At 45.1% G+C, this 17,431-nt stretch overlaps 3 protein-coding genes across 3 annotated transcripts; 1 reads left to right on the top strand and 2 right to left on the bottom strand.

Annotated features, from left to right (window-relative positions):
* The first annotated feature begins 694 nt into the window (after positions 1–694).
* LOC105891862 (collagen triple helix repeat-containing protein 1-like) lies at positions 695–8,577 on the top strand. Its single transcript, XM_031576402.2, has 5 exons — positions 695–1,250; positions 1,738–1,812; positions 5,854–6,075; positions 6,820–7,036; positions 8,121–8,577. The coding sequence occupies exons 1-5, from the start codon at positions 1,128–1,130 to the stop codon at positions 8,261–8,263; spliced, it is 780 nt and encodes a 259-aa protein (XP_031432262.1). The 5' UTR covers positions 695–1,127; the 3' UTR covers positions 8,264–8,577.
* A 493-nt stretch (positions 8,578–9,070) lies between these two features.
* LOC105891839 (mitochondrial folate transporter/carrier-like) lies at positions 9,071–13,059 on the bottom strand. Its single transcript, XM_012818023.3, has 7 exons — positions 12,606–13,059; positions 12,015–12,165; positions 11,847–11,932; positions 10,972–11,126; positions 10,495–10,608; positions 10,157–10,302; positions 9,071–9,998 (listed from the first exon to the last, which is right to left on the bottom strand). The coding sequence occupies exons 1-7, from the start codon at positions 12,790–12,792 to the stop codon at positions 9,872–9,874; spliced, it is 966 nt and encodes a 321-aa protein (XP_012673477.1). The 5' UTR covers positions 12,793–13,059; the 3' UTR covers positions 9,071–9,871.
* A 1,006-nt stretch (positions 13,060–14,065) lies between these two features.
* Positions 14,066–16,470, bottom strand: LOC105891850 (protein ALP1-like). The gene is made up of 2 exons (XM_012818033.2): positions 16,150–16,470; positions 14,066–15,588 (listed from the first exon to the last, which is right to left on the bottom strand). Exons 1-2 carry the CDS (start codon positions 16,336–16,338, stop codon positions 14,368–14,370), a joined length of 1,410 nt encoding a protein of 469 aa, XP_012673487.1. The 5' UTR covers positions 16,339–16,470; the 3' UTR covers positions 14,066–14,367.
* Between the last annotated feature and the right edge of the window lie 961 nt (positions 16,471–17,431).

Raw genomic sequence — 17,431 nt, 5'->3', positions numbered from 1 at the left:
GGCCACAGCCAGAGGGGGGGGGGAGAGGTGGAGGAGGGGAGAGGGGAGAGGGGTTTGTGTGTGGGGAGGGTGTTGGGTCAGTGAATGTCGGGTTTGTTTGAGCACTGCTGATCGGGGAAATTCAGGTCGCAGTGTAAACCTGGCCAAGATTTGCAGGAGGTGTTGGTTCTGCATAACTGGCGATGGAGGCCTAATGGGAGCGATGAATAAATAGAATATGTACTGTATATGCAGGGTATTACAATACAAGGCCCTTGTGTAAGGTATAATGAAATGATTGCTAGTCGTAACTTGTTTGTCAGGAACCAATTACACCCTGCTGTTAGGCACATGTGCTGCTGTCCTTGTCGCTACCACAGTTTGCTGTTGTTTTGGAGTTGTTTTGTGTTTGATGTCCTCATAGCAAACACAGGGACTGGTGCAAAACTCTTACAAGAACTGGGTATGCCTAGTTCAAGAGCATAGCCTGCATCACAATGATGTATAGCCTAAATCATCAATGAGTAATAATATTTAGATTCAGACCCAGTGAGGGTTTTTATTCGAGTACTTCTACAGCCATAACTTTCTTCAAGAAAATGTGGAATGTTTTGTGGCCTAGTCAAATTGTAAATACTGATATATTATTTCTGTATAGCCTAATGTATACCTCGTATATTGAAATATGCATATCATTCAATGATGTTCGTAGATAATCTCTGTCTATCAGAAGATGGCCTGGTTTCCTCTTTATGAGCCAGTGACCAAAATCTTTTTTTTACATCTGTGCTTGCAAACCACCCAGCCTCAAAGAAAGGAAAGAAAATATATGTAACGCGATCGACAGAATAAATACGAAGATCGTTGGTTTGAGATGTAATTAATTAGGCTACATGCACAATGACTGATGTTACTATTCAGATAAGATTGCAAAATTACAATTACTGTGGGTCATTTAACACATGTGAGATTACTCATGAAGTTGGAAAAAAGTTATAGGCAGCGCACTGGTTTGGTACAAGGACAAACTCAGCGCCTCAGGAGGAGTTGGAGACAGAGGACCTTCGTTTCCAGTCTCTCGTTTCATTTCTGCTCTCTCGCTACTCTCGGGAAAGGGGGTCTTTTATGTTGCAGTCTACCTTTGGATAATGAATATGGTGTCCCCAACGACGCGACTATTGATTTTCTCCTGGTTAATCTTCCCTCTTTATGAAGCTGAGAAAATGAGACATAGAGGACTTCGTCAGAAGGATGCGGAATACATCGAAAAAGTAAGAGGCACACTCCACGTAAAGAATCTCATGAAAGTATTTCGACACTGCACTCAAGGTCGGCGATATTGATCCGGTCATTCCGATTCCTTGAAAGGTTGTTATAAAACCCAACTTGTAATGTATTGGTTGTGAAATACACAGTTATTTTTTGAATTTATATAACACATTTATTTCTTGGACTGAAATTGAGGAAAGGGGCTGTTTGTTTAATCAAGACATGGGCTACTGTCAATAGTTTAGGCTATTTCCTATGTTGCCACTTGTTGCAAGGGGATTGGAATATTTTGTCTCGATCTTAACATTTTGGCAAGAGAGAGAGTGCTTGTCAGAAGATCCTTCTACCTCTCATTCACATCAATCTAGTTGGAAAGCTAGGAAGTGTACGAATGAAGAAGTAACCCTTTCATCTCCATAGTGACACCTATGATTGGTGTGAAACTTTAGACTAGGCAGATCTTTTCATCAGTATTGTTTGTCATCCTAGTGCACTGAGGACGACACAGGCAAACAGAACTGCACCAGGCAATCAGATGAAGCCCAAACTACCAACTATAAAATGGTAACATTTTGACCTCCACCTTTTTAAGTTCACAGTGTCAGGGAAAATGGAGTGGCTCAGCACAGTGTGGTCTTGTGTTCGTGGAATATCACAGTGTTTTCGTTGTAGATTTGTCTGATGAAGCGCCCTGTGGGATTATGCCAGTAGAAGTAGTTATCTCATGCAGACAGACAGACAGACATCCAACCATTCAAGCAGACATTCACACACACACACACACACACACACACACACACACACACACACACACACACACACACACACACACATGCAGATGTGCCCAAATACACACACACACCCTTACGATGGAACAGCATTCATTCCAGGAATGTGCGTTAATGCACACCCCAGCTGTCTGTGAACTACACTTTAAAGGCCAGCTCCTTCATCCTCTTTTCCATGACTTTCTTCTCTTGTCTCTTGAAGTACCTGCCAGACACACATCTAATAATACATTTCCTCCTAGTTCATTCTGCTCCCGTCTCTGCCTCCGCTGGCCCTCTCTCATGCATTATTTCCTGTCTTGCTCACTCCATAGCTGGAGGTCTTGTGCTCATGCTTTGGCTTTTTGTATGAGTTTCACATTTCTGTCCTTTTCAAGAGGTGGTGAAATGCAAAGAAAAGGGCTTCGGTGCACCAAAAGCCATCTCTTTTAGACTGGGTCAAATGTCAGTAGACAGTCAGTAGATCATCTATTTTAAAAAAGTTGTGGAAGGATGCAATTGATTATTTGAGTGAACATCGGATACAAGCGCTCTGGCGGTGACTGTCTGTGGTTGGGGAAAAAATGGGTCTGTCCACTTTGTGTGCTGCTGCTTGTGCGAAATGCGGAACTAGAGGGCAATAAAGCAGCACGATAGAGGCTTTCCTTTCGCAGAATTAAAAAGGAATGGTTTTACCCATGCCTTCTTAAATGATTCACTGGGCAGTGCAGAGAAGGATGCATCCCCGTTTCAAATGAATGTTTCTATCCAGGGAATAATAACTGATCACTATAATCCCTAGGCTTTAACTGGGAGCTCAATCTAAGTATTCACAACCAAGATAAAATGGTTGGTCAGTCATTGAAAATAACAATTTCTCGCTGATTCCTTAGAAAATATGCATCATTTCAGTGAATCTCTCTAAGCTGTCCATGATTCATGATTCTGCCACATGAATGTTAAATTGCATTTCACCTTCCTAAAAAAAAGAAGAAAAAAGAAAAAAAAAGAAACATCTGAGGAAGCTCCCTCCTATATGTAATCAATTAATCTGGTATCCTCAGTGACGCGTGGAATGGGTAATTACTGTACAGCTGAGCTCAATTTTTCATCCCTGTCCCCAGATAGCAGTTAGGCCCGGGACTGTTTCACAACTGAGAGCAGTCCATAAAGCAGAAGAGCTTTTGTGTTATGTGCATCTTCATGCTTCATTTTCAAAGACACTCAGGCATGCTCCGACAGACAAATAGGGGAGAGGGCCGCTCCATTCAAAACAAGCCCACAGTCTGTATGCTTAATAAATATCAATACATTTCACTTTATGGCTGGCGCGTCCTTGATACTGGAACAATCTATTGTCTATTTAAGGGCCCTTACTGCTATGCCTCTCTGCCTGCTGTAAACGAATGAGAACCTGTATTACACAACTACTGGCTACGCAATGGTCCAGACTGCAGACTTGCTAAATAGCAGGAGCAGACACTCTGTAACCACAAGCTCTCGTTTGCCTCTGCAAATGAAATTCAGCCGGGGAATTAAAAAGTGGCGCGTGGTATTCATATTCATGTCTGGCCCACCCCTCCGTATCCATTGTCTGGATGTGAGCCGTGCTGCATGAATAAATGACAGGTCTGCTGTTCTGCGTGAGACGTTTGTTGAAGGTTTTAAAATAGCCCCTGAGACGACGTGACTCTGTTCAGAGCGCAGAACCTTAACATTCCTCCCAGTGATCAGCTGGCATGTTGAAAAGACATCACACAATGACTCCCCCCACCCCTCCTTCCTTCAGCCATTCAGATTACAGTAAATGTGTGCAGCTGGCCCACTGCTTCCTGTCAAGCCTTGATACGTTCTCCTTTCGAGGGGTTTGGGGGATTGTGATGAGTTAATAATACTTCTCACAATTTAAACCTCTGTAGCACTTTGTAGCCAACTCTGGTGGGACATCTACAAGGCTGTCTTTGTGTTTGCTCATGAGATGAGATGAGATGAGATGAGACAGCTTTCCCCTCTACAGCAACTTTTCAGGGATATCAATGGAATTGCTAGTATACATATTTATCAGAATTATTGCACTACCTGCTACTCCCATTTGTCTGTAGGGTAGTATAGGTGTAATAGGTTAGCATAGTTTATTATATGTTATTATATGTGTATTATATGTTATATGTATATATGTTAGTATTATATGTATAGGTTGTTATATGTTTTAGCATATTGTATTGTCTTTTTTATATTTATCTTGTATATTTAGTAAGGTTATTATATGTTATTACATGTAAATTATGTTCAGAGTACTTGTACAGAGTGTATGGCATGTTATGTTATGTTATAATATGTTTGTTATGTTATGCTATGGTAGGTTGTTGTGCGGTGCCTTGTCCTAAGAATTTCAGTGCCCAGTCTGACCCTGTGTCATTCTGTGCATCTGACAATAAAAGACTTGTAACTTGTAACTTGTAACTAGTTATCTAGTCTGCCATTATAGTTCAACTGAACTGTCAACTGAAACTGGCTGACATTGCTAATGGCAAATAGATGAAAAGAAGTGATTGGCTAATGTGTCACGGTCCTTGTGTTGTCCATCTGTGCACACTGAGTGGCAGGATGACATCCTAGGATGAGTCAAAATAACCCCATTTATACAGATTACGCCTCCTAGATTAACCGTTTAGAATTTGCAATCGCATCAAAAGGTAAGAAATGAAGTTCCATCCCCAGAGCCTACAGCAGGTGTTTGAATGCTGAGGCGAGGTCCGGTCCCATCACTCTACAGGCTACCTGTCTTTTCCTCTCGAATGTGACATATGACAGTTTCTCTCTTCAGCATTTAATCTGAGGGAGCCATCTGACTCTGGCAAACACAACAGATGCACAGATGGGATTCGTTCTGGTCTTCTCCCTTCTCACAACACCGTCTGTGGGTGGTGCTGCTGCGTCCCGGACGGAGCAGACTGTCTCTGTTTAAGTCAGCTTGCGCGGGAGTCAACATCTGTCTAAACAGCGGCCGGGCTGAGATAATGAATCACTGGCTGTGGCCTGAGCCGTCGGGCCCAGCGCAGATGAATGATTTAGACTCCCTCTCGCTCTCTCTCCCTCTCTCTCTCTCTCTCTCTCTCTCTCTCTCTCTCCCTCTCTCTCTCTCTCCCTCTCTCACTCAAGCCTCCCTCTCTCTCTCTCTCTCTCTCTCTCTCTCTCTCCCCTTCTCTCCCCTCTCTCCCCTCCCTCTCTCTCTCTCTCTCTCTCCCTTCTCTCCCCTCTCGCTCTCTCTCCCTCTCTCTCTCTCTCTCCTTCTCTCTCTCTCTTCCCTTCTCTCCCCCTCCCCTCTCTCTCTTTCTCCTCTCTCCCCCCTCTCTCTCTCGCTCTCTCTCCCTCTCTCTCTCTCTCTCGCTCCCCTTCTCTCCTCGCTCTCTCCCCTCTCTCTCTATCTCCCCTCTCTCTCTCTCTCTCCCCACTCCCCTCTCTCTCCTCTCTTTCTCTCTCTCTCTCTCTCTCTGCAAGGGAGCAGATGAAATATTTGAGCCCAGTGTGGCGCCTCAGTGTTTGATCAATACTGAGATGTTGCAGTGCAGCATTCAGCAAGGGAATTTGTCCTCACATTTCATGCGTGAACACAGTAACTGCAAAGGATATTTTTTTCGTCTGTCGGTTGAAATGAAAAGAAAGAAAGGAAAGCTTCATATTTAGGCCTATCAGGAAACTGTTGTGTACATTTGCAAGTTTTATTACAACTAAATACTTACAATCAAGTATTTCCCAAGCTGCAATACCTCATGCTATTAATCATTATCACGCCAATCTGACTGTGATCTGCATCTCTTTCTCACCCATTATGTAGCAGTATTCCGGCTGCCTCCAAGGACCTGCAGGCACCCAAGGCAGAGACGGGAATCCCGGCGCGAACGGCATTCCCGGAACCCCAGGTATACCCGGCCGTGACGGGTCGAAGGGTGAGAAGGGCGAGTGTGTGAGCGAAATCTTTGAGGAGCCCTGGAGACCCAACTACAAGCAGTGCGCATGGAATTCCCTCAACTATGGCATTGACCTGGGCAAGATCGCAGTGAGTGTCTCAGTAGCTAAGACTTTGTTTTACACAGGTGTAACGCCCCCTGGTGGCTCGGAGTAGAAGGACGTAACATAAGGCAACAGGTTAAGCAGGTGAAGGTGTAGTCACACAAAACCAGGGCCCAATATGAAATAAGTGTTAAGCCTTCCGAGCGGGGCCTCTGACAGTCATGATCTAGTGTGCTTGACCATAAGAAGCGGGAAAGTCTGAGAACTGTGATAACTTATTGAAGTAACATCAGCCATAACTAAACAAATGACTCATCAGCTACTGCTGTTTTATACTTCACAAGAGAGTTCATTTGTAAATAGAAATCTGGTCCTAGCAATAAAAAATCGTGTGCGAGTCAAAGAATTACGATGCCCCTTTTCTTTTCTAGTCACATATCTTTTGAAAATCCCAGAAGGCCATTCCAGTCATTGCACACATCAGTTTTATACTTCACAGCAGAGTTCATTTGTAAATAGAAATCCGGTCCTAGCAATAGAAATCTCACGCACATGATCATAAGTGTGCGAGTCAAAGAATTATGAAGCCCCTTTTCTTTTGCACGCGTCGGCTCTTGGGTGCATTTACATTTTAATGTTCATGAATGTACACTGTCCCTCTTTATCAAATAAACAAATTGATTGATTGATTGATTGATTTTCTAGTCACATATACTTTGAAATTCTAAGAAGGCCATTCCAGTCCTTGTAAAGCCGTCACTCTGCCCTTGCGCTCCTCCTCCCCCCGCAGGACTGCACGTTCACCAAGCTGCGGTCGGACAGCGCGGTGCGCGTGCTCTTCAGCGGCTCACTGCGGCTCAAGTGCAGGTCGGCCTGCTGCCAGCGCTGGTACTTCACCTTCAACGGGGCCGAGTGCGCCGGGCCGCTGCCCATCGAGTCCATCATCTACCTGGACCAGGGCAGCCCCGAGTTCAACTCCACCATCAACATACACAGGACAACTGCAGGTGAGGAGGACACACACACACACACACACACACACACACACACACACACACACACACACACACACACACACACACACACACACACCAGGGCAGCCCCGAGTTCAACTCCACCATCAACATACACAGGACAACTGCAGGTGAGGAAGACACAACACACACACACACACACACACACACACACACACACACACACACACACACACACACATTTCTAACTGTAGCTTTGTAACTCTGAAACGTGCCTAACTTCAACTCTGTAACTCAGCAACATAAGTACAGCGAAACCCGAAACTGAGCCCGAGTTGGATGGACCAGAGGTACTAGATTAGAGGGAAGTGTGTTTGTTTAGGTTTAGGGATAAACATGGGGCATAGACAGATCTGGCCCTCCTAGTCTTGAGGCCCTCCTGAACACTACAACCCGTCTTGTCTACACATGGAAATCATGACTGGGTCTCGGTCTCACAACAACTGAGAGCCTTACTATCTCCCAAAGCCATGGTTAATAAATCAACTGGTGAAGTTTTTAATGAGCTGTGTAATTAACGTGTATTCACTCGTGTGTGATTATTTCACATGAAAGTCAACTCTGATTACAGATTGACAGTCCTTCTTGACATTTCCCATTGTTGCACTATAAATACACGAACGCAAGGTCTGTGCTCCAAATTCATTTCCACGCTCAAAATTGAGAGCGAGTGAGTGAGTGTGTGTGTGTGTGTGTGTGTGTGTGTGGGTGTGTGCATCATTTTAAAATACACGCACGGCTGGGAATAGCTGCAGCCCCAAAGTATTCATCATGAAACGGTGGAAAATGTCATGACTGAACTATAATCAGAGACAATGCAGCCACTTTGTGTGCTTATGGTTAAGCTTTGCCCTATAGAGGCCTGTCCTCTCACCAGATTAGAACGCCCGCTCGGATCGTTCGGTCCTCTGGGTAGGGTGGCATCCATTACTAAACAATAGAAGGCTACAAAACAGATGGGGTTTAGAACTGTGTGGGTGTTAGTTAGATCAAGCATGCTTTGACTACAAAGTGACCTCTGTGATCTTGTTTTCTTCTGGGCTGGGGGTGGGGGCAGTTGAAGGACTGTGCGAGGGCATCCGTTCAGGCCTGGTAGATGTCGCCATATGGGTGGGCACCTGCGGCGACTATCCCCGTGGCGACGCCTCCACAGGATGGAACTCCGTTTCCAGGGTGATCATCGAGGAACTACCCAAATGACTCTTGCCACATTTCAATGTGAGAGACCAAACCTCATAAGCACTATGTGATGTGATGGAACTAGTCACTGCTAAACAAAGCTGACTGTTGGTCAATTATTAAACATGTTAATGGCGAAAACTGTCATGACAACTGTGTAATATTTAAACAACGCTATTTTTGTCAGGTTTACCCAAATGTGAGTCAGATGAGTCAGTGATGACGTCTAAAGACAATACACCTCTACTGTGAGAGTTCCTTAGTGCATAATTGGGCTATGTTACTATTCTTGACTTTTATATGCTTCTGTTAATAAAATCATTTTTATAAAGAGGTTTATTACTGGGTTGTGACATCTGTTCTTCTTTAGAGTTTAGCATAATGAGTCTTTGAGGTCAGACCTTCGCCTTTCTTAACAGACTGCAGTTTAGACACTGAGATTTCAACCCCACCAAGACTGATTCCAAGTGTATAAAGCCTTTTTTATTTATTATTTTATATTAATTTAAATTTAGGTGGTTGTTTGAACTGTTTACTATCAGCTTATATTGTATGCTTTCCACTTATGAAAGTTAACCTACATTTTTATTGTTTTTATCTATGACCTTTTTTTCTAAAATAGCACATAAGGGTACAATTATTCCGCTTCAAGTTTGAGGTGCACAGAATACTGGTAAAAATGCTGCATCAAAGCTGTGAAGCATGCAGAAATTGAGATTATGCCACAATATATATATATATAAACTTCTCACAGTGAAGCTTATTCCATGTGCCTTAGGCATTAACTATGCCAGTTTCATCTGACAGACAGTAAACAGTAAAATGCAGTGGTCATCATTCTTATTTAATATAGAATATTTAATTCCACAATCTGTATTCTTCTCACTGCCATCCCTTTTTGGAGATGCTTGCACCAAGAAACAATAATATTACAGTAGTAACCATGTCCATACATTTTTAATATGACATTAAATGATTTCGGTTGCCGAAAAATCCATGAAGCTCCCCGGAGAAACAGCCGCCTTGAGCCGTTGCTTTGATATGTCACCACACTGCCCCTGTTAGCGATTCACAAAAGAGCCTCACTTCCTCTTGTCAGGGCAGCAGACACAGCATGCAGTGACACCCCAACCTCTCCCCTCATACACACACACACACACAGACACACATAGACGCACACACACAGACGCACACACACACAGACGCCCGTACACACACACACACACACACGACGCACAGATGCGCACGCACACAGACACACACAGCCCACCCCATAGTATCCCAGTGTCCCTCTATGCATGTGCTTATCCCACAGACACTTTGTGCGTAGTGGAGCGGCAAAATGGGTCTACTTGTTCATGATGATATCTGTCAATCCGCAGCAGACTGCTTTCACTCTGCATTGTGATTTGGTTAAATGTCAACTGCCATGTCAACTCCTATGGGATCTGTGAGCTACACACACACACACACACACACACACACACACGTCCTGACTGGCTGCACGTCAAAGCCACTCCACACATCCGTCCAGGAGCGCAGACTTCAGTGGTTCACCAGAGGCGCGCTCGGGACGAGCCTGGCTTCTGGAGAATTCCATACTACCGCCACGGCAACGGCGAATGCTGCTCACTCCTTCACGCCCAGGAGTAGCCGCGAGACATTCTCGTACACGACAAAGGTGATGCAACAGGCAGGCGTGACTCGGATTAGGTTGGCCACCATCCCTTTGTAGAAACCCACCGGGCCTTCGTTGCTGCAGAGAAAGGACACAAGAGGCAATGAAAATATTGACTTGGCCTCCTTTTCCCCCCCCACTCAAAAAAAAGCAGAAAACCAGATCAATTCAGTTCAATGTGCTCAAGGTCACACGTGTGCACACATACGTCAGCTGAATATTTGTCCTTAGCTCACCTCCAGGTCCTCCTGAGGACATCGACCACCCCACGGTAATTGTTGTGCTGGTCTTGTAAGCGCGCTCGGACTACCTGATACGGGTATGTCGTGGCTACGGCAAATATTTTGGATAGAGCCGCCATTCCAATGTACTCCAGCGGATCCTGGCAGGCGGAGGAGAGAATGGAGTGGGTGAGGGAGGTGCAGTCTGAGTCACTTTTTATACAGCTCCATCTGGGCTCCACGGATATAAAACAGGGCTATGGTATGTTTTTATACGAATCGAGAGCCTCTGCCCAGGCACTATTACTGTCTGGACATCAAAGAGGACTGGTTGCCTGGCACACGTTACTCACCAATTTGGCGTCAGAAGCCTTATTTCTGTACTTGTTATAATCTCTCTTTAGCTCCTCATAGGCCATAAACTGCAGTGCACCATGGGACGTACCAAAGAGGCCTGGCACAAACCCCTGGGGGGAGAAAAGACTTTGTATCAGTACAGCCAATGAGGCACAGAAAGAAATGTTCACAGGTGAGTACGCACTACCCTATCCAACAATCTATCAATCTTACCAAAAAAGAAATTACAGCTTCCTAGACCCAAGCTCCTTTTCCCTACAACATACATGAGTGTACTTCAGTGGTACAACACACCTCCTAGTGGTGATCTAGTGAATTTCATGCAGCTTATGCAATCCCCCTACAACATTACCTAATGTTGGGGTACAGGCAAAAAACTGTCTTTTTGGATTTCAAGCAAGTAGCAGGAATACTACACAATCACGGTTTTAGTACATTTCAAACATAAGTTTGCATTTGGTGTGACAACCTACCCGGTACAGTCCAGGAATACCCTCATACTTGTAGATTTTCGCGAGAGCGTCCACCATGCCCTTATACTGTTTCCTGCTGCGGTCGGCGCTGTACTGAAGAACTAGTTGGGTCTTTGTGACCCAGATAGGGTTGGTTATGAACAGCGTCAATACACCTTGGAAAAATGTGAATGGGGGAAAAATCTCATCATTCATGCACACAATGGACAGACTTTTTTCAGCAATAACACAAAGAGATGCCTTGATGGCTGTCAAACAAGGGGATGGCAAGATCATCGTCACTGCACCTTATGTCTAATTCAATATCTTTAACAAAATGAGCATTAATTAAAGCACAGCCCTGACAAGCCAGCTCATTGTTCTTTAAACAGACTCTAATAGAGGGCAGTTAAAATGAAAGTGTGGACTGATTTCAAACGTCCCTCGCTCAGCATGTCTATGGCCCTAATACAAAGTTCAAATTCATTAAACTGTATTGATGTCACATGACGGTGATAAAGCAGACAGATACCCATAGAGGTTTTCAAAGGAAATAACCACATGATAACCAATTTGGGCTAAATGAACAGACAGATGCCCTCACTTACAGTCTAGAGTTTAAACTGTGTACTTGTGTTAAGCATTATATTTCCAAAAAAGATAACGTCTCAAAGATTTACAATGGGTGAGAAAATCAACATGAGGAGGAATGGTGTATTGTGTATCTACATAAAAGAGTAACACTTTCACTCAGAAAGTGAACTACTGGTGGGACAGACAGCTGCTATTTATGCCTTGCCTCTGCGGTACTCTAAGTTTAGGGACTGAACATTTGAGACACATTTCACAAGGCACCACATCTGTGTCCACGGAATCCAGATTTAGGCAGTACTGACCTGCCTCCGCCGCCGAGATCATGTGTTCCGTGGCACTCAGCTCGCTCTGGCGACCTTCCTTGGTGTACCCTTTGATAGCGGTGTAACTGAAAGATACACTGCATGTAAGAGACTGCCAACAGGCTATTGTAACGTTTCTTAGTCGTCTGAGCTTTAGGAAATACATACAAGAAGAAGTACAGTCCCCACGAAGCTCCAGCTCCAAGGATGTTGGGCGTTACACCCTGGTAGAGTCCGCGGAGTCCCTCCTGATGCCAGACACTCTTCATGCAGTTCATTATGCCACTGTATTTAGGCCTCACCTGAAGGCCATCAGTTACTGCAAAGGCAATGAACATATCTTAATAGCTTTGCAATAGACGTTATAGCGTTCTCTATTTCATAAATTTAGGCAGTCTCTTATTTCAGGGCAACTATTACCCCCAACGTGGTCAGTTCCTGTCACCAATTAAGCCAGCTGTTTGGCAAAGAAGTTTAACTTGCATCTCACTTGGGGGTTAATAAAGGTGACAGGACATAACTGACATTCCATGAATACATTTCTTACAGTCATTCATTTAAGCAAACAGATGCGTTAACAAGCTGGCTAGCTATTTGCACCCACGTTTCAAATGTAACGTTGACGTTAAGCATTTCATAAAACACATTACTCACATTACATTCTCTGTTTTCACGTGAATGGCATGTTATGGTAACGTTACAGCAACAAATTGACAGCTATTAATGCCAACCAGATGCAAGGGGTTAGCTGGATCTTACCTGCGAATCTTATTTTGACCAGATCCAGAGGATGAAGTATCATGGTTGATACGACTCCCCCGCTTAATCCTGCCACCAGATTTTCGACTTTCACATGGCTCAGAAGTCGCAGAAACGATTCTGTAACTGTAGCTGAGCTCCCGGCATTTTCGGGGGTGATTGGAAGGGCTGAAGCGGCAGGGCTCATGGCTTTCGATTTACAAATGCAAAAGGTTAGACCAAAGCCTGAAGTAGCGTTAAAACTACTTACGTTATGAAATATCTCATGTGAAGAAGGACAATTTCAATGTCAGGTCATGGTCTCGTGGCGCTACCATAAACACGAAACTAATTTCTGGTACCCACGTTTCTTGTTACATGACCTTATAGGTTGTTGCCATAGGGGATAGCTAACTAGCTCTCTTCAACGCAGATTGCATATGGGGACTTCATATGGGGTGCAACGTGACGTCAGATGACGCCCCCTCAATCATTTCCTAGGTTAAAATAGGCACGTGATATATCATAACAAAAGCCTCAATTTAGAAAACACACGGTACAGAACTGTCAAACATCGTATTTGAAGAGAGCATTCCAAAACATTAAAGTTAGAGTCGGCTATGTATTTCAGAAGCATGTTTGTTATATATCTTGAAATTATCTTTACATCCCGAGATCAATAAATGAAATAAAATGCTCTGATAATAAATCCGTCATCCGTGGCAGTCACAGGGCTCAAGAGGTCAAACCAGAATCAACATCGGTATGGCTTTTCAACGATAATATAATTTATTTCTGTAGCACCTTTAGGCCGGGAGTCCAAAGTGCTTTACAGAGTGCATACAGAATAGACAGGTATTGGGAAGCTAAAAGCAGACTGTTCTGTCAGCAGTCACCGTGTAGAGTAGATTTGGAAACTGTAGGGATACCATTTTCTGTAGCCCGCTGGGTGACGAGGGTGTGATCAGAGCCTTGATGAATATAAGTTAGCGTCTCTGGCAGAGTATCCCCACCGTCTGGCAGAGATAAAGGACCGTCGCAGAGAGTGGCAATGGTGAAGGAGAACCACAAAAGTTCAAGGGCTGTGTACCGAAAGGCCTCCATGGTTAACAAACACAAACTCCGTTAGACACACTTAGAAGCACAGTCCAATATGTGGGTTACTAGTTCCGCAGGCACAGCCACCAAACATGCCTCCTCCTCTTAAATCTGTCTGACAGTCAACTGACCACCCAGCCATATTACAAACGTGGTGATGTAGCTGATTTGTGTGTTTTTGATGTGAGAATGAGACATGAGGTAGTTTTATACGGTTAGCGAATGACAACGTTTCGATGCGCTGCACTCCTTTCCCCAATGCTGAACGCTCTCTCTCGTGGACTTGTCTTCCAGCAGCAGTCGGGCAGTGCCCGTTCATGTGTTTTGGAGGAGTGTCTTTGTGTTTACTCTTGCTAGTTTCTCCAACATTGCCCAACGCTGCCTTTAATAAGAAAACTTGTATTTAATTTACAATTTACAGATATTTGTATTCCACATACCAAATGTACAGGTAATAGTCTGAGCTGACAAGGCAGCAAGGTTAAACATAAAACATGTGCAAATATGTAGTCTGATATTTTTGATTTTATATTATATAAAGTCTTAACAAAGAAAAAGAACAAACAGGCCACATTTGTATTTCCCCTTATATCAACGTCTCCTTTGGACAATGTGGCTGTAACAAGTTCTCAACAGCGGAGGCCACTTGAACATTGTCCATAGTCTGGGACTGTACATTGGTCCACTACTGCATGTTCAGCAACCCTCCATGAGTGGGGACTCCATACGGAAGTGGGAATGGGACCCCCGCAGGCTCCAGGGGCACCTTGCCCTGCTCCTGCATGTGGAAGTAGCTACAGAGCAGCGAGCGTACCTGCTCTGCATTCGGGTCGTCCATGTACGCAGGCGAGTTCACGGAGGGCTGGGGGCACTCCGGGTGTCGGACCTCTTCCAGCCACTCGTCCCGGAAGGGGTCGCTGTGCATCTCGCAGACGTTGTGCAGCACGCAGCAGGCCAACGCCATCATGGGCACCAGCTCCAGGTGGCTGTCGCTGCGCAGGTGAGTGCACTGCCAGCGTGCCCGCAGCCGCCGGAACGCGTGGTCAATGACCGCCCGGCAGTTGTCAAGGCGGGCGTTGAAGTTGCACTGTGGGGGCGTGAGCTGCGGGGAGGCCGGGTAGCTCTTCATGAGCCAGTTGTGCAGGGGATACCCCTCGTCCCCCAGCAGCAGGTACCCCATGGGCTGGTTCATGAGCAGGAGGGGTGGCTGGGGGGACAGCCCCCCGTCCCGCGCCATGATCCACAGCTCCGAGCTCTGCAGGATGGTGGCGTCCTCTGTGCCGCCCGGGAAGCCCACGCACACGTCCCAGAAGCAGCCCTGGGCGTTGACCACACCCTGCATCACCACCGAGTGCCCGCCCTTCCTGCTCCAGCAGTCGCGGGCTTGAGCCGGCGGGGACCGGACGGGGATGTGGAGGGTGTCGAGGACGCCCACGCAGTGGGGGAACCCCCACTTCGCGTGGAAGGAGCGGGCGTTTTCGGCCAGCTCCAGCACCCCTGGGTGGTGCATATAAAGTGGCTTGAGCAGCATGATGATGGCGTCGCACACTTCGCGCACACACTGACTGAGGGTGGAGATGCTCTCGCTGAACAGCTCGCTGAGCAGGCTGTAGTCCATGTTGGTCGCTAGGCGGATCAGGGCCACGGCGACGCGCTTCTCCAGCGGGAGAGTGAGCTTGCTGGGACTGGTGAGGAGGCCCGTCTGGGCGAACTGGGGCTTGAGCGTGTTGCAGAGCAGGTAGAAGGTGTCTTTGCTCACGTGGAACCTCTGAAGCCACTCCTGAGGCCCAAAGTCGTCGAGGACCACCCTCTCCCACCAGTCGGAGCTGCTGGACACGTTGGAGAGCTCACTGCATGGGCTGTGCGACGACGATATGTGGGAGTGGGAGAGTGAAAGTGGAGCCATCTGACAAAGCAGAGAAATAAAGATAGAATTCATGACACTGACAGGCTCTTAAAGCAACTGTAGGCTAAATGGCAATCTCTTGGGAGGTTTCCTAAATGAGTAGTTTAGATGGACATAATGAGTTGATAATGCAGCTGAGGGGACTCCCAAAGACAGAGCATCTATTTTCGCTATCCAGTTGGTCAGTAATCTACGAAAGTATTGTTTAATAATGTCTGCAGTCAGAATACAGTTTACTCTTCAGTTCATCTTCACCCTCCTTAATGTGATATCACACCTTATTTTAATAGCCATCGGTGGATACCTAATAACCATCTTAACACGTGATTATGCTAATGAGAATAACATTAATCAAAGTAACTGACATTTTACATAGCCTGCGCTATATATATATATATATTTACATTTTAAGTGATATTTTCCAAAGGTTTTCATGTAAGTTTCTGATGACACATTACAGGTCTGTTTAGATTTGAATTTGAATTAGTTAATGCAACTGCAAATTTCCCTTGGCAGCCTATTGACTTTAGTGTTAGTTCAGAAGGTCAAATAAAATCATACCATTTGCATCCGTTCGAATTTGTGGTACAGATACCTTCGATGTCTGATTTGTTTATGGATTGCTGTGCGTCTTTCCACAATAGCGTTGTTTATTACGTCTTTACGTCTCTTGATAGTAAACATCAACCTCGCCTTTAACCTAGCAAGCGCCTCTTCCTTGTCCTTGTCAGTGTCCTTGTCCTTGTCCATTGTCTCAAGCACTTATACGGATCGATAGGGTAAAGCTAAAACACTTAAAACTTATAAACTACTAGCAGGCTGATCATCTACTGATATCGCAGAGTGGCTTCATCCTTGACGCCAGTTACGGCGTTTGTTGACTGATATTTTACTGCCAAAATAAAAGTCTCTGTTTCATGTTTTTTGAAGAGCTTAACTAACTGGTGCCGCCTACCGAGCAAAACAAGTAGTTGCCTTTTTCCCCGGGCCCTGAGGTTCTGTACAGTTGACACAGGGGGGCGCCTCGTTGAGTGTGACTGATCAAGAGGTTGCCTACAATTTAGATGGTAAATTTCGTCTTTTCTCGTTTCGTAGCCATCAAAACTTTTGTTTTACAGCAACCATAGTCACAGTTTGGCTACATGTATTCTGTAGCCTATTGTTATGCACACACAACCCAAACAAGTGAGTTATTTCATTCAGTTCTTATATATATATATATATATATAGGCCTAGATAGTGTCTACTACAAAGTATTTTCTGTGGGTGCCGCTCTGGGGAATAACAGCGTCCTGATATTGCCTTTTGACCAGCCAAATCTCTTTTCAAGTGTGACAAACAGAGAAAGGAACCTTGTTTATCTGGCCTGAACTGTGGGGTAATGTGGGGTGTATCAAATACCCAGTGATGTTAAAAAGATGTTCCTTCACTCTGCCGGTTAGGTAACAGAGAGAATGGTATTCTCTGGACGACATGCAACTTCCAGGTGAGAAAGCATGAGTTACTTGTCACGTGTTACGTGTCAAAGTTTGGATTAGGCTGGAATAGAGGCCGGGCACATCCAGACTGATTACTTTGTTTCAAAGAGGTTCTTCTGGTCACAATACAATCTACTTTACCCTACAACACCACAAAGGAGGACTATGGTCGGCCTACAGAGAGAGTGTTTCTGCTGTAGTCAGCTCTGTGCCATGCCCATAGCAACTTAAAATTCATTCATTGCCCTCATTCACTGAGTGTGTGGGCCATGGCATTACCCTCATTCACATGCTGCTGACGCCAGTCCACAACACTTCACTGAGGAAGTCATCTCAAAGGGCATCCTTTTCAGAATTACATTTTG

The sequence above is a fragment of the Clupea harengus genome, chromosome 11 (assembly GCF_900700415.2).
Source record: "Clupea harengus chromosome 11, Ch_v2.0.2, whole genome shotgun sequence".
In the NCBI taxonomy this organism is placed as follows: domain Eukaryota; kingdom Metazoa; phylum Chordata; class Actinopteri; order Clupeiformes; family Clupeidae; genus Clupea; species Clupea harengus.
This window is presented reverse-complemented; position numbering and strand designations above follow the sequence as displayed.

Bases quoted from the DNA above. Each gene is read 5' to 3' on its own strand.
- LOC105891839 (XM_012818023.3), bottom strand. From the start codon at position 12,792: ATGAGCCCTGCCGCTTCAGCCCTTCCAATCACCCCCGAAAATGCCGGG. The intron at 12,166-12,605 runs GTAAGATCCAGC...TTGCCTTTGCAG, and splicing joins GGTCAAAATAAGATTCGCAG to TAACTGATGGCCTTCAGGTG. The intron at 10,303-10,494 runs GTGAGTAACGTG...TCCGCCTGCCAG, and splicing joins AGGCTTCTGACGCCAAATTG to GATCCGCTGGAGTACATTGG.
- LOC105891850 (XM_012818033.2), bottom strand. From the start codon at position 16,338: ATGGACAAGGACAAGGACACTGACAAGGACAAGGAAGAGGCGCTTGCT. The intron at 15,589-16,149 runs GTATGATTTTAT...CTGCTTTGTCAG, and splicing joins AATTCGAACGGATGCAAATG to ATGGCTCCACTTTCACTCTC.
- LOC105891862 (XM_031576402.2), top strand. From the start codon at position 1,128: ATGAATATGGTGTCCCCAACGACGCGACTATTGATTTTCTCCTGGTTA. The intron at 1,813-5,853 runs GTAACATTTTGA...CCCATTATGTAG, and splicing joins AAACTACCAACTATAAAATG to CAGTATTCCGGCTGCCTCCA. The intron at 6,076-6,819 runs GTGAGTGTCTCA...CTCCCCCCGCAG, and splicing joins TTGACCTGGGCAAGATCGCA to GACTGCACGTTCACCAAGCT.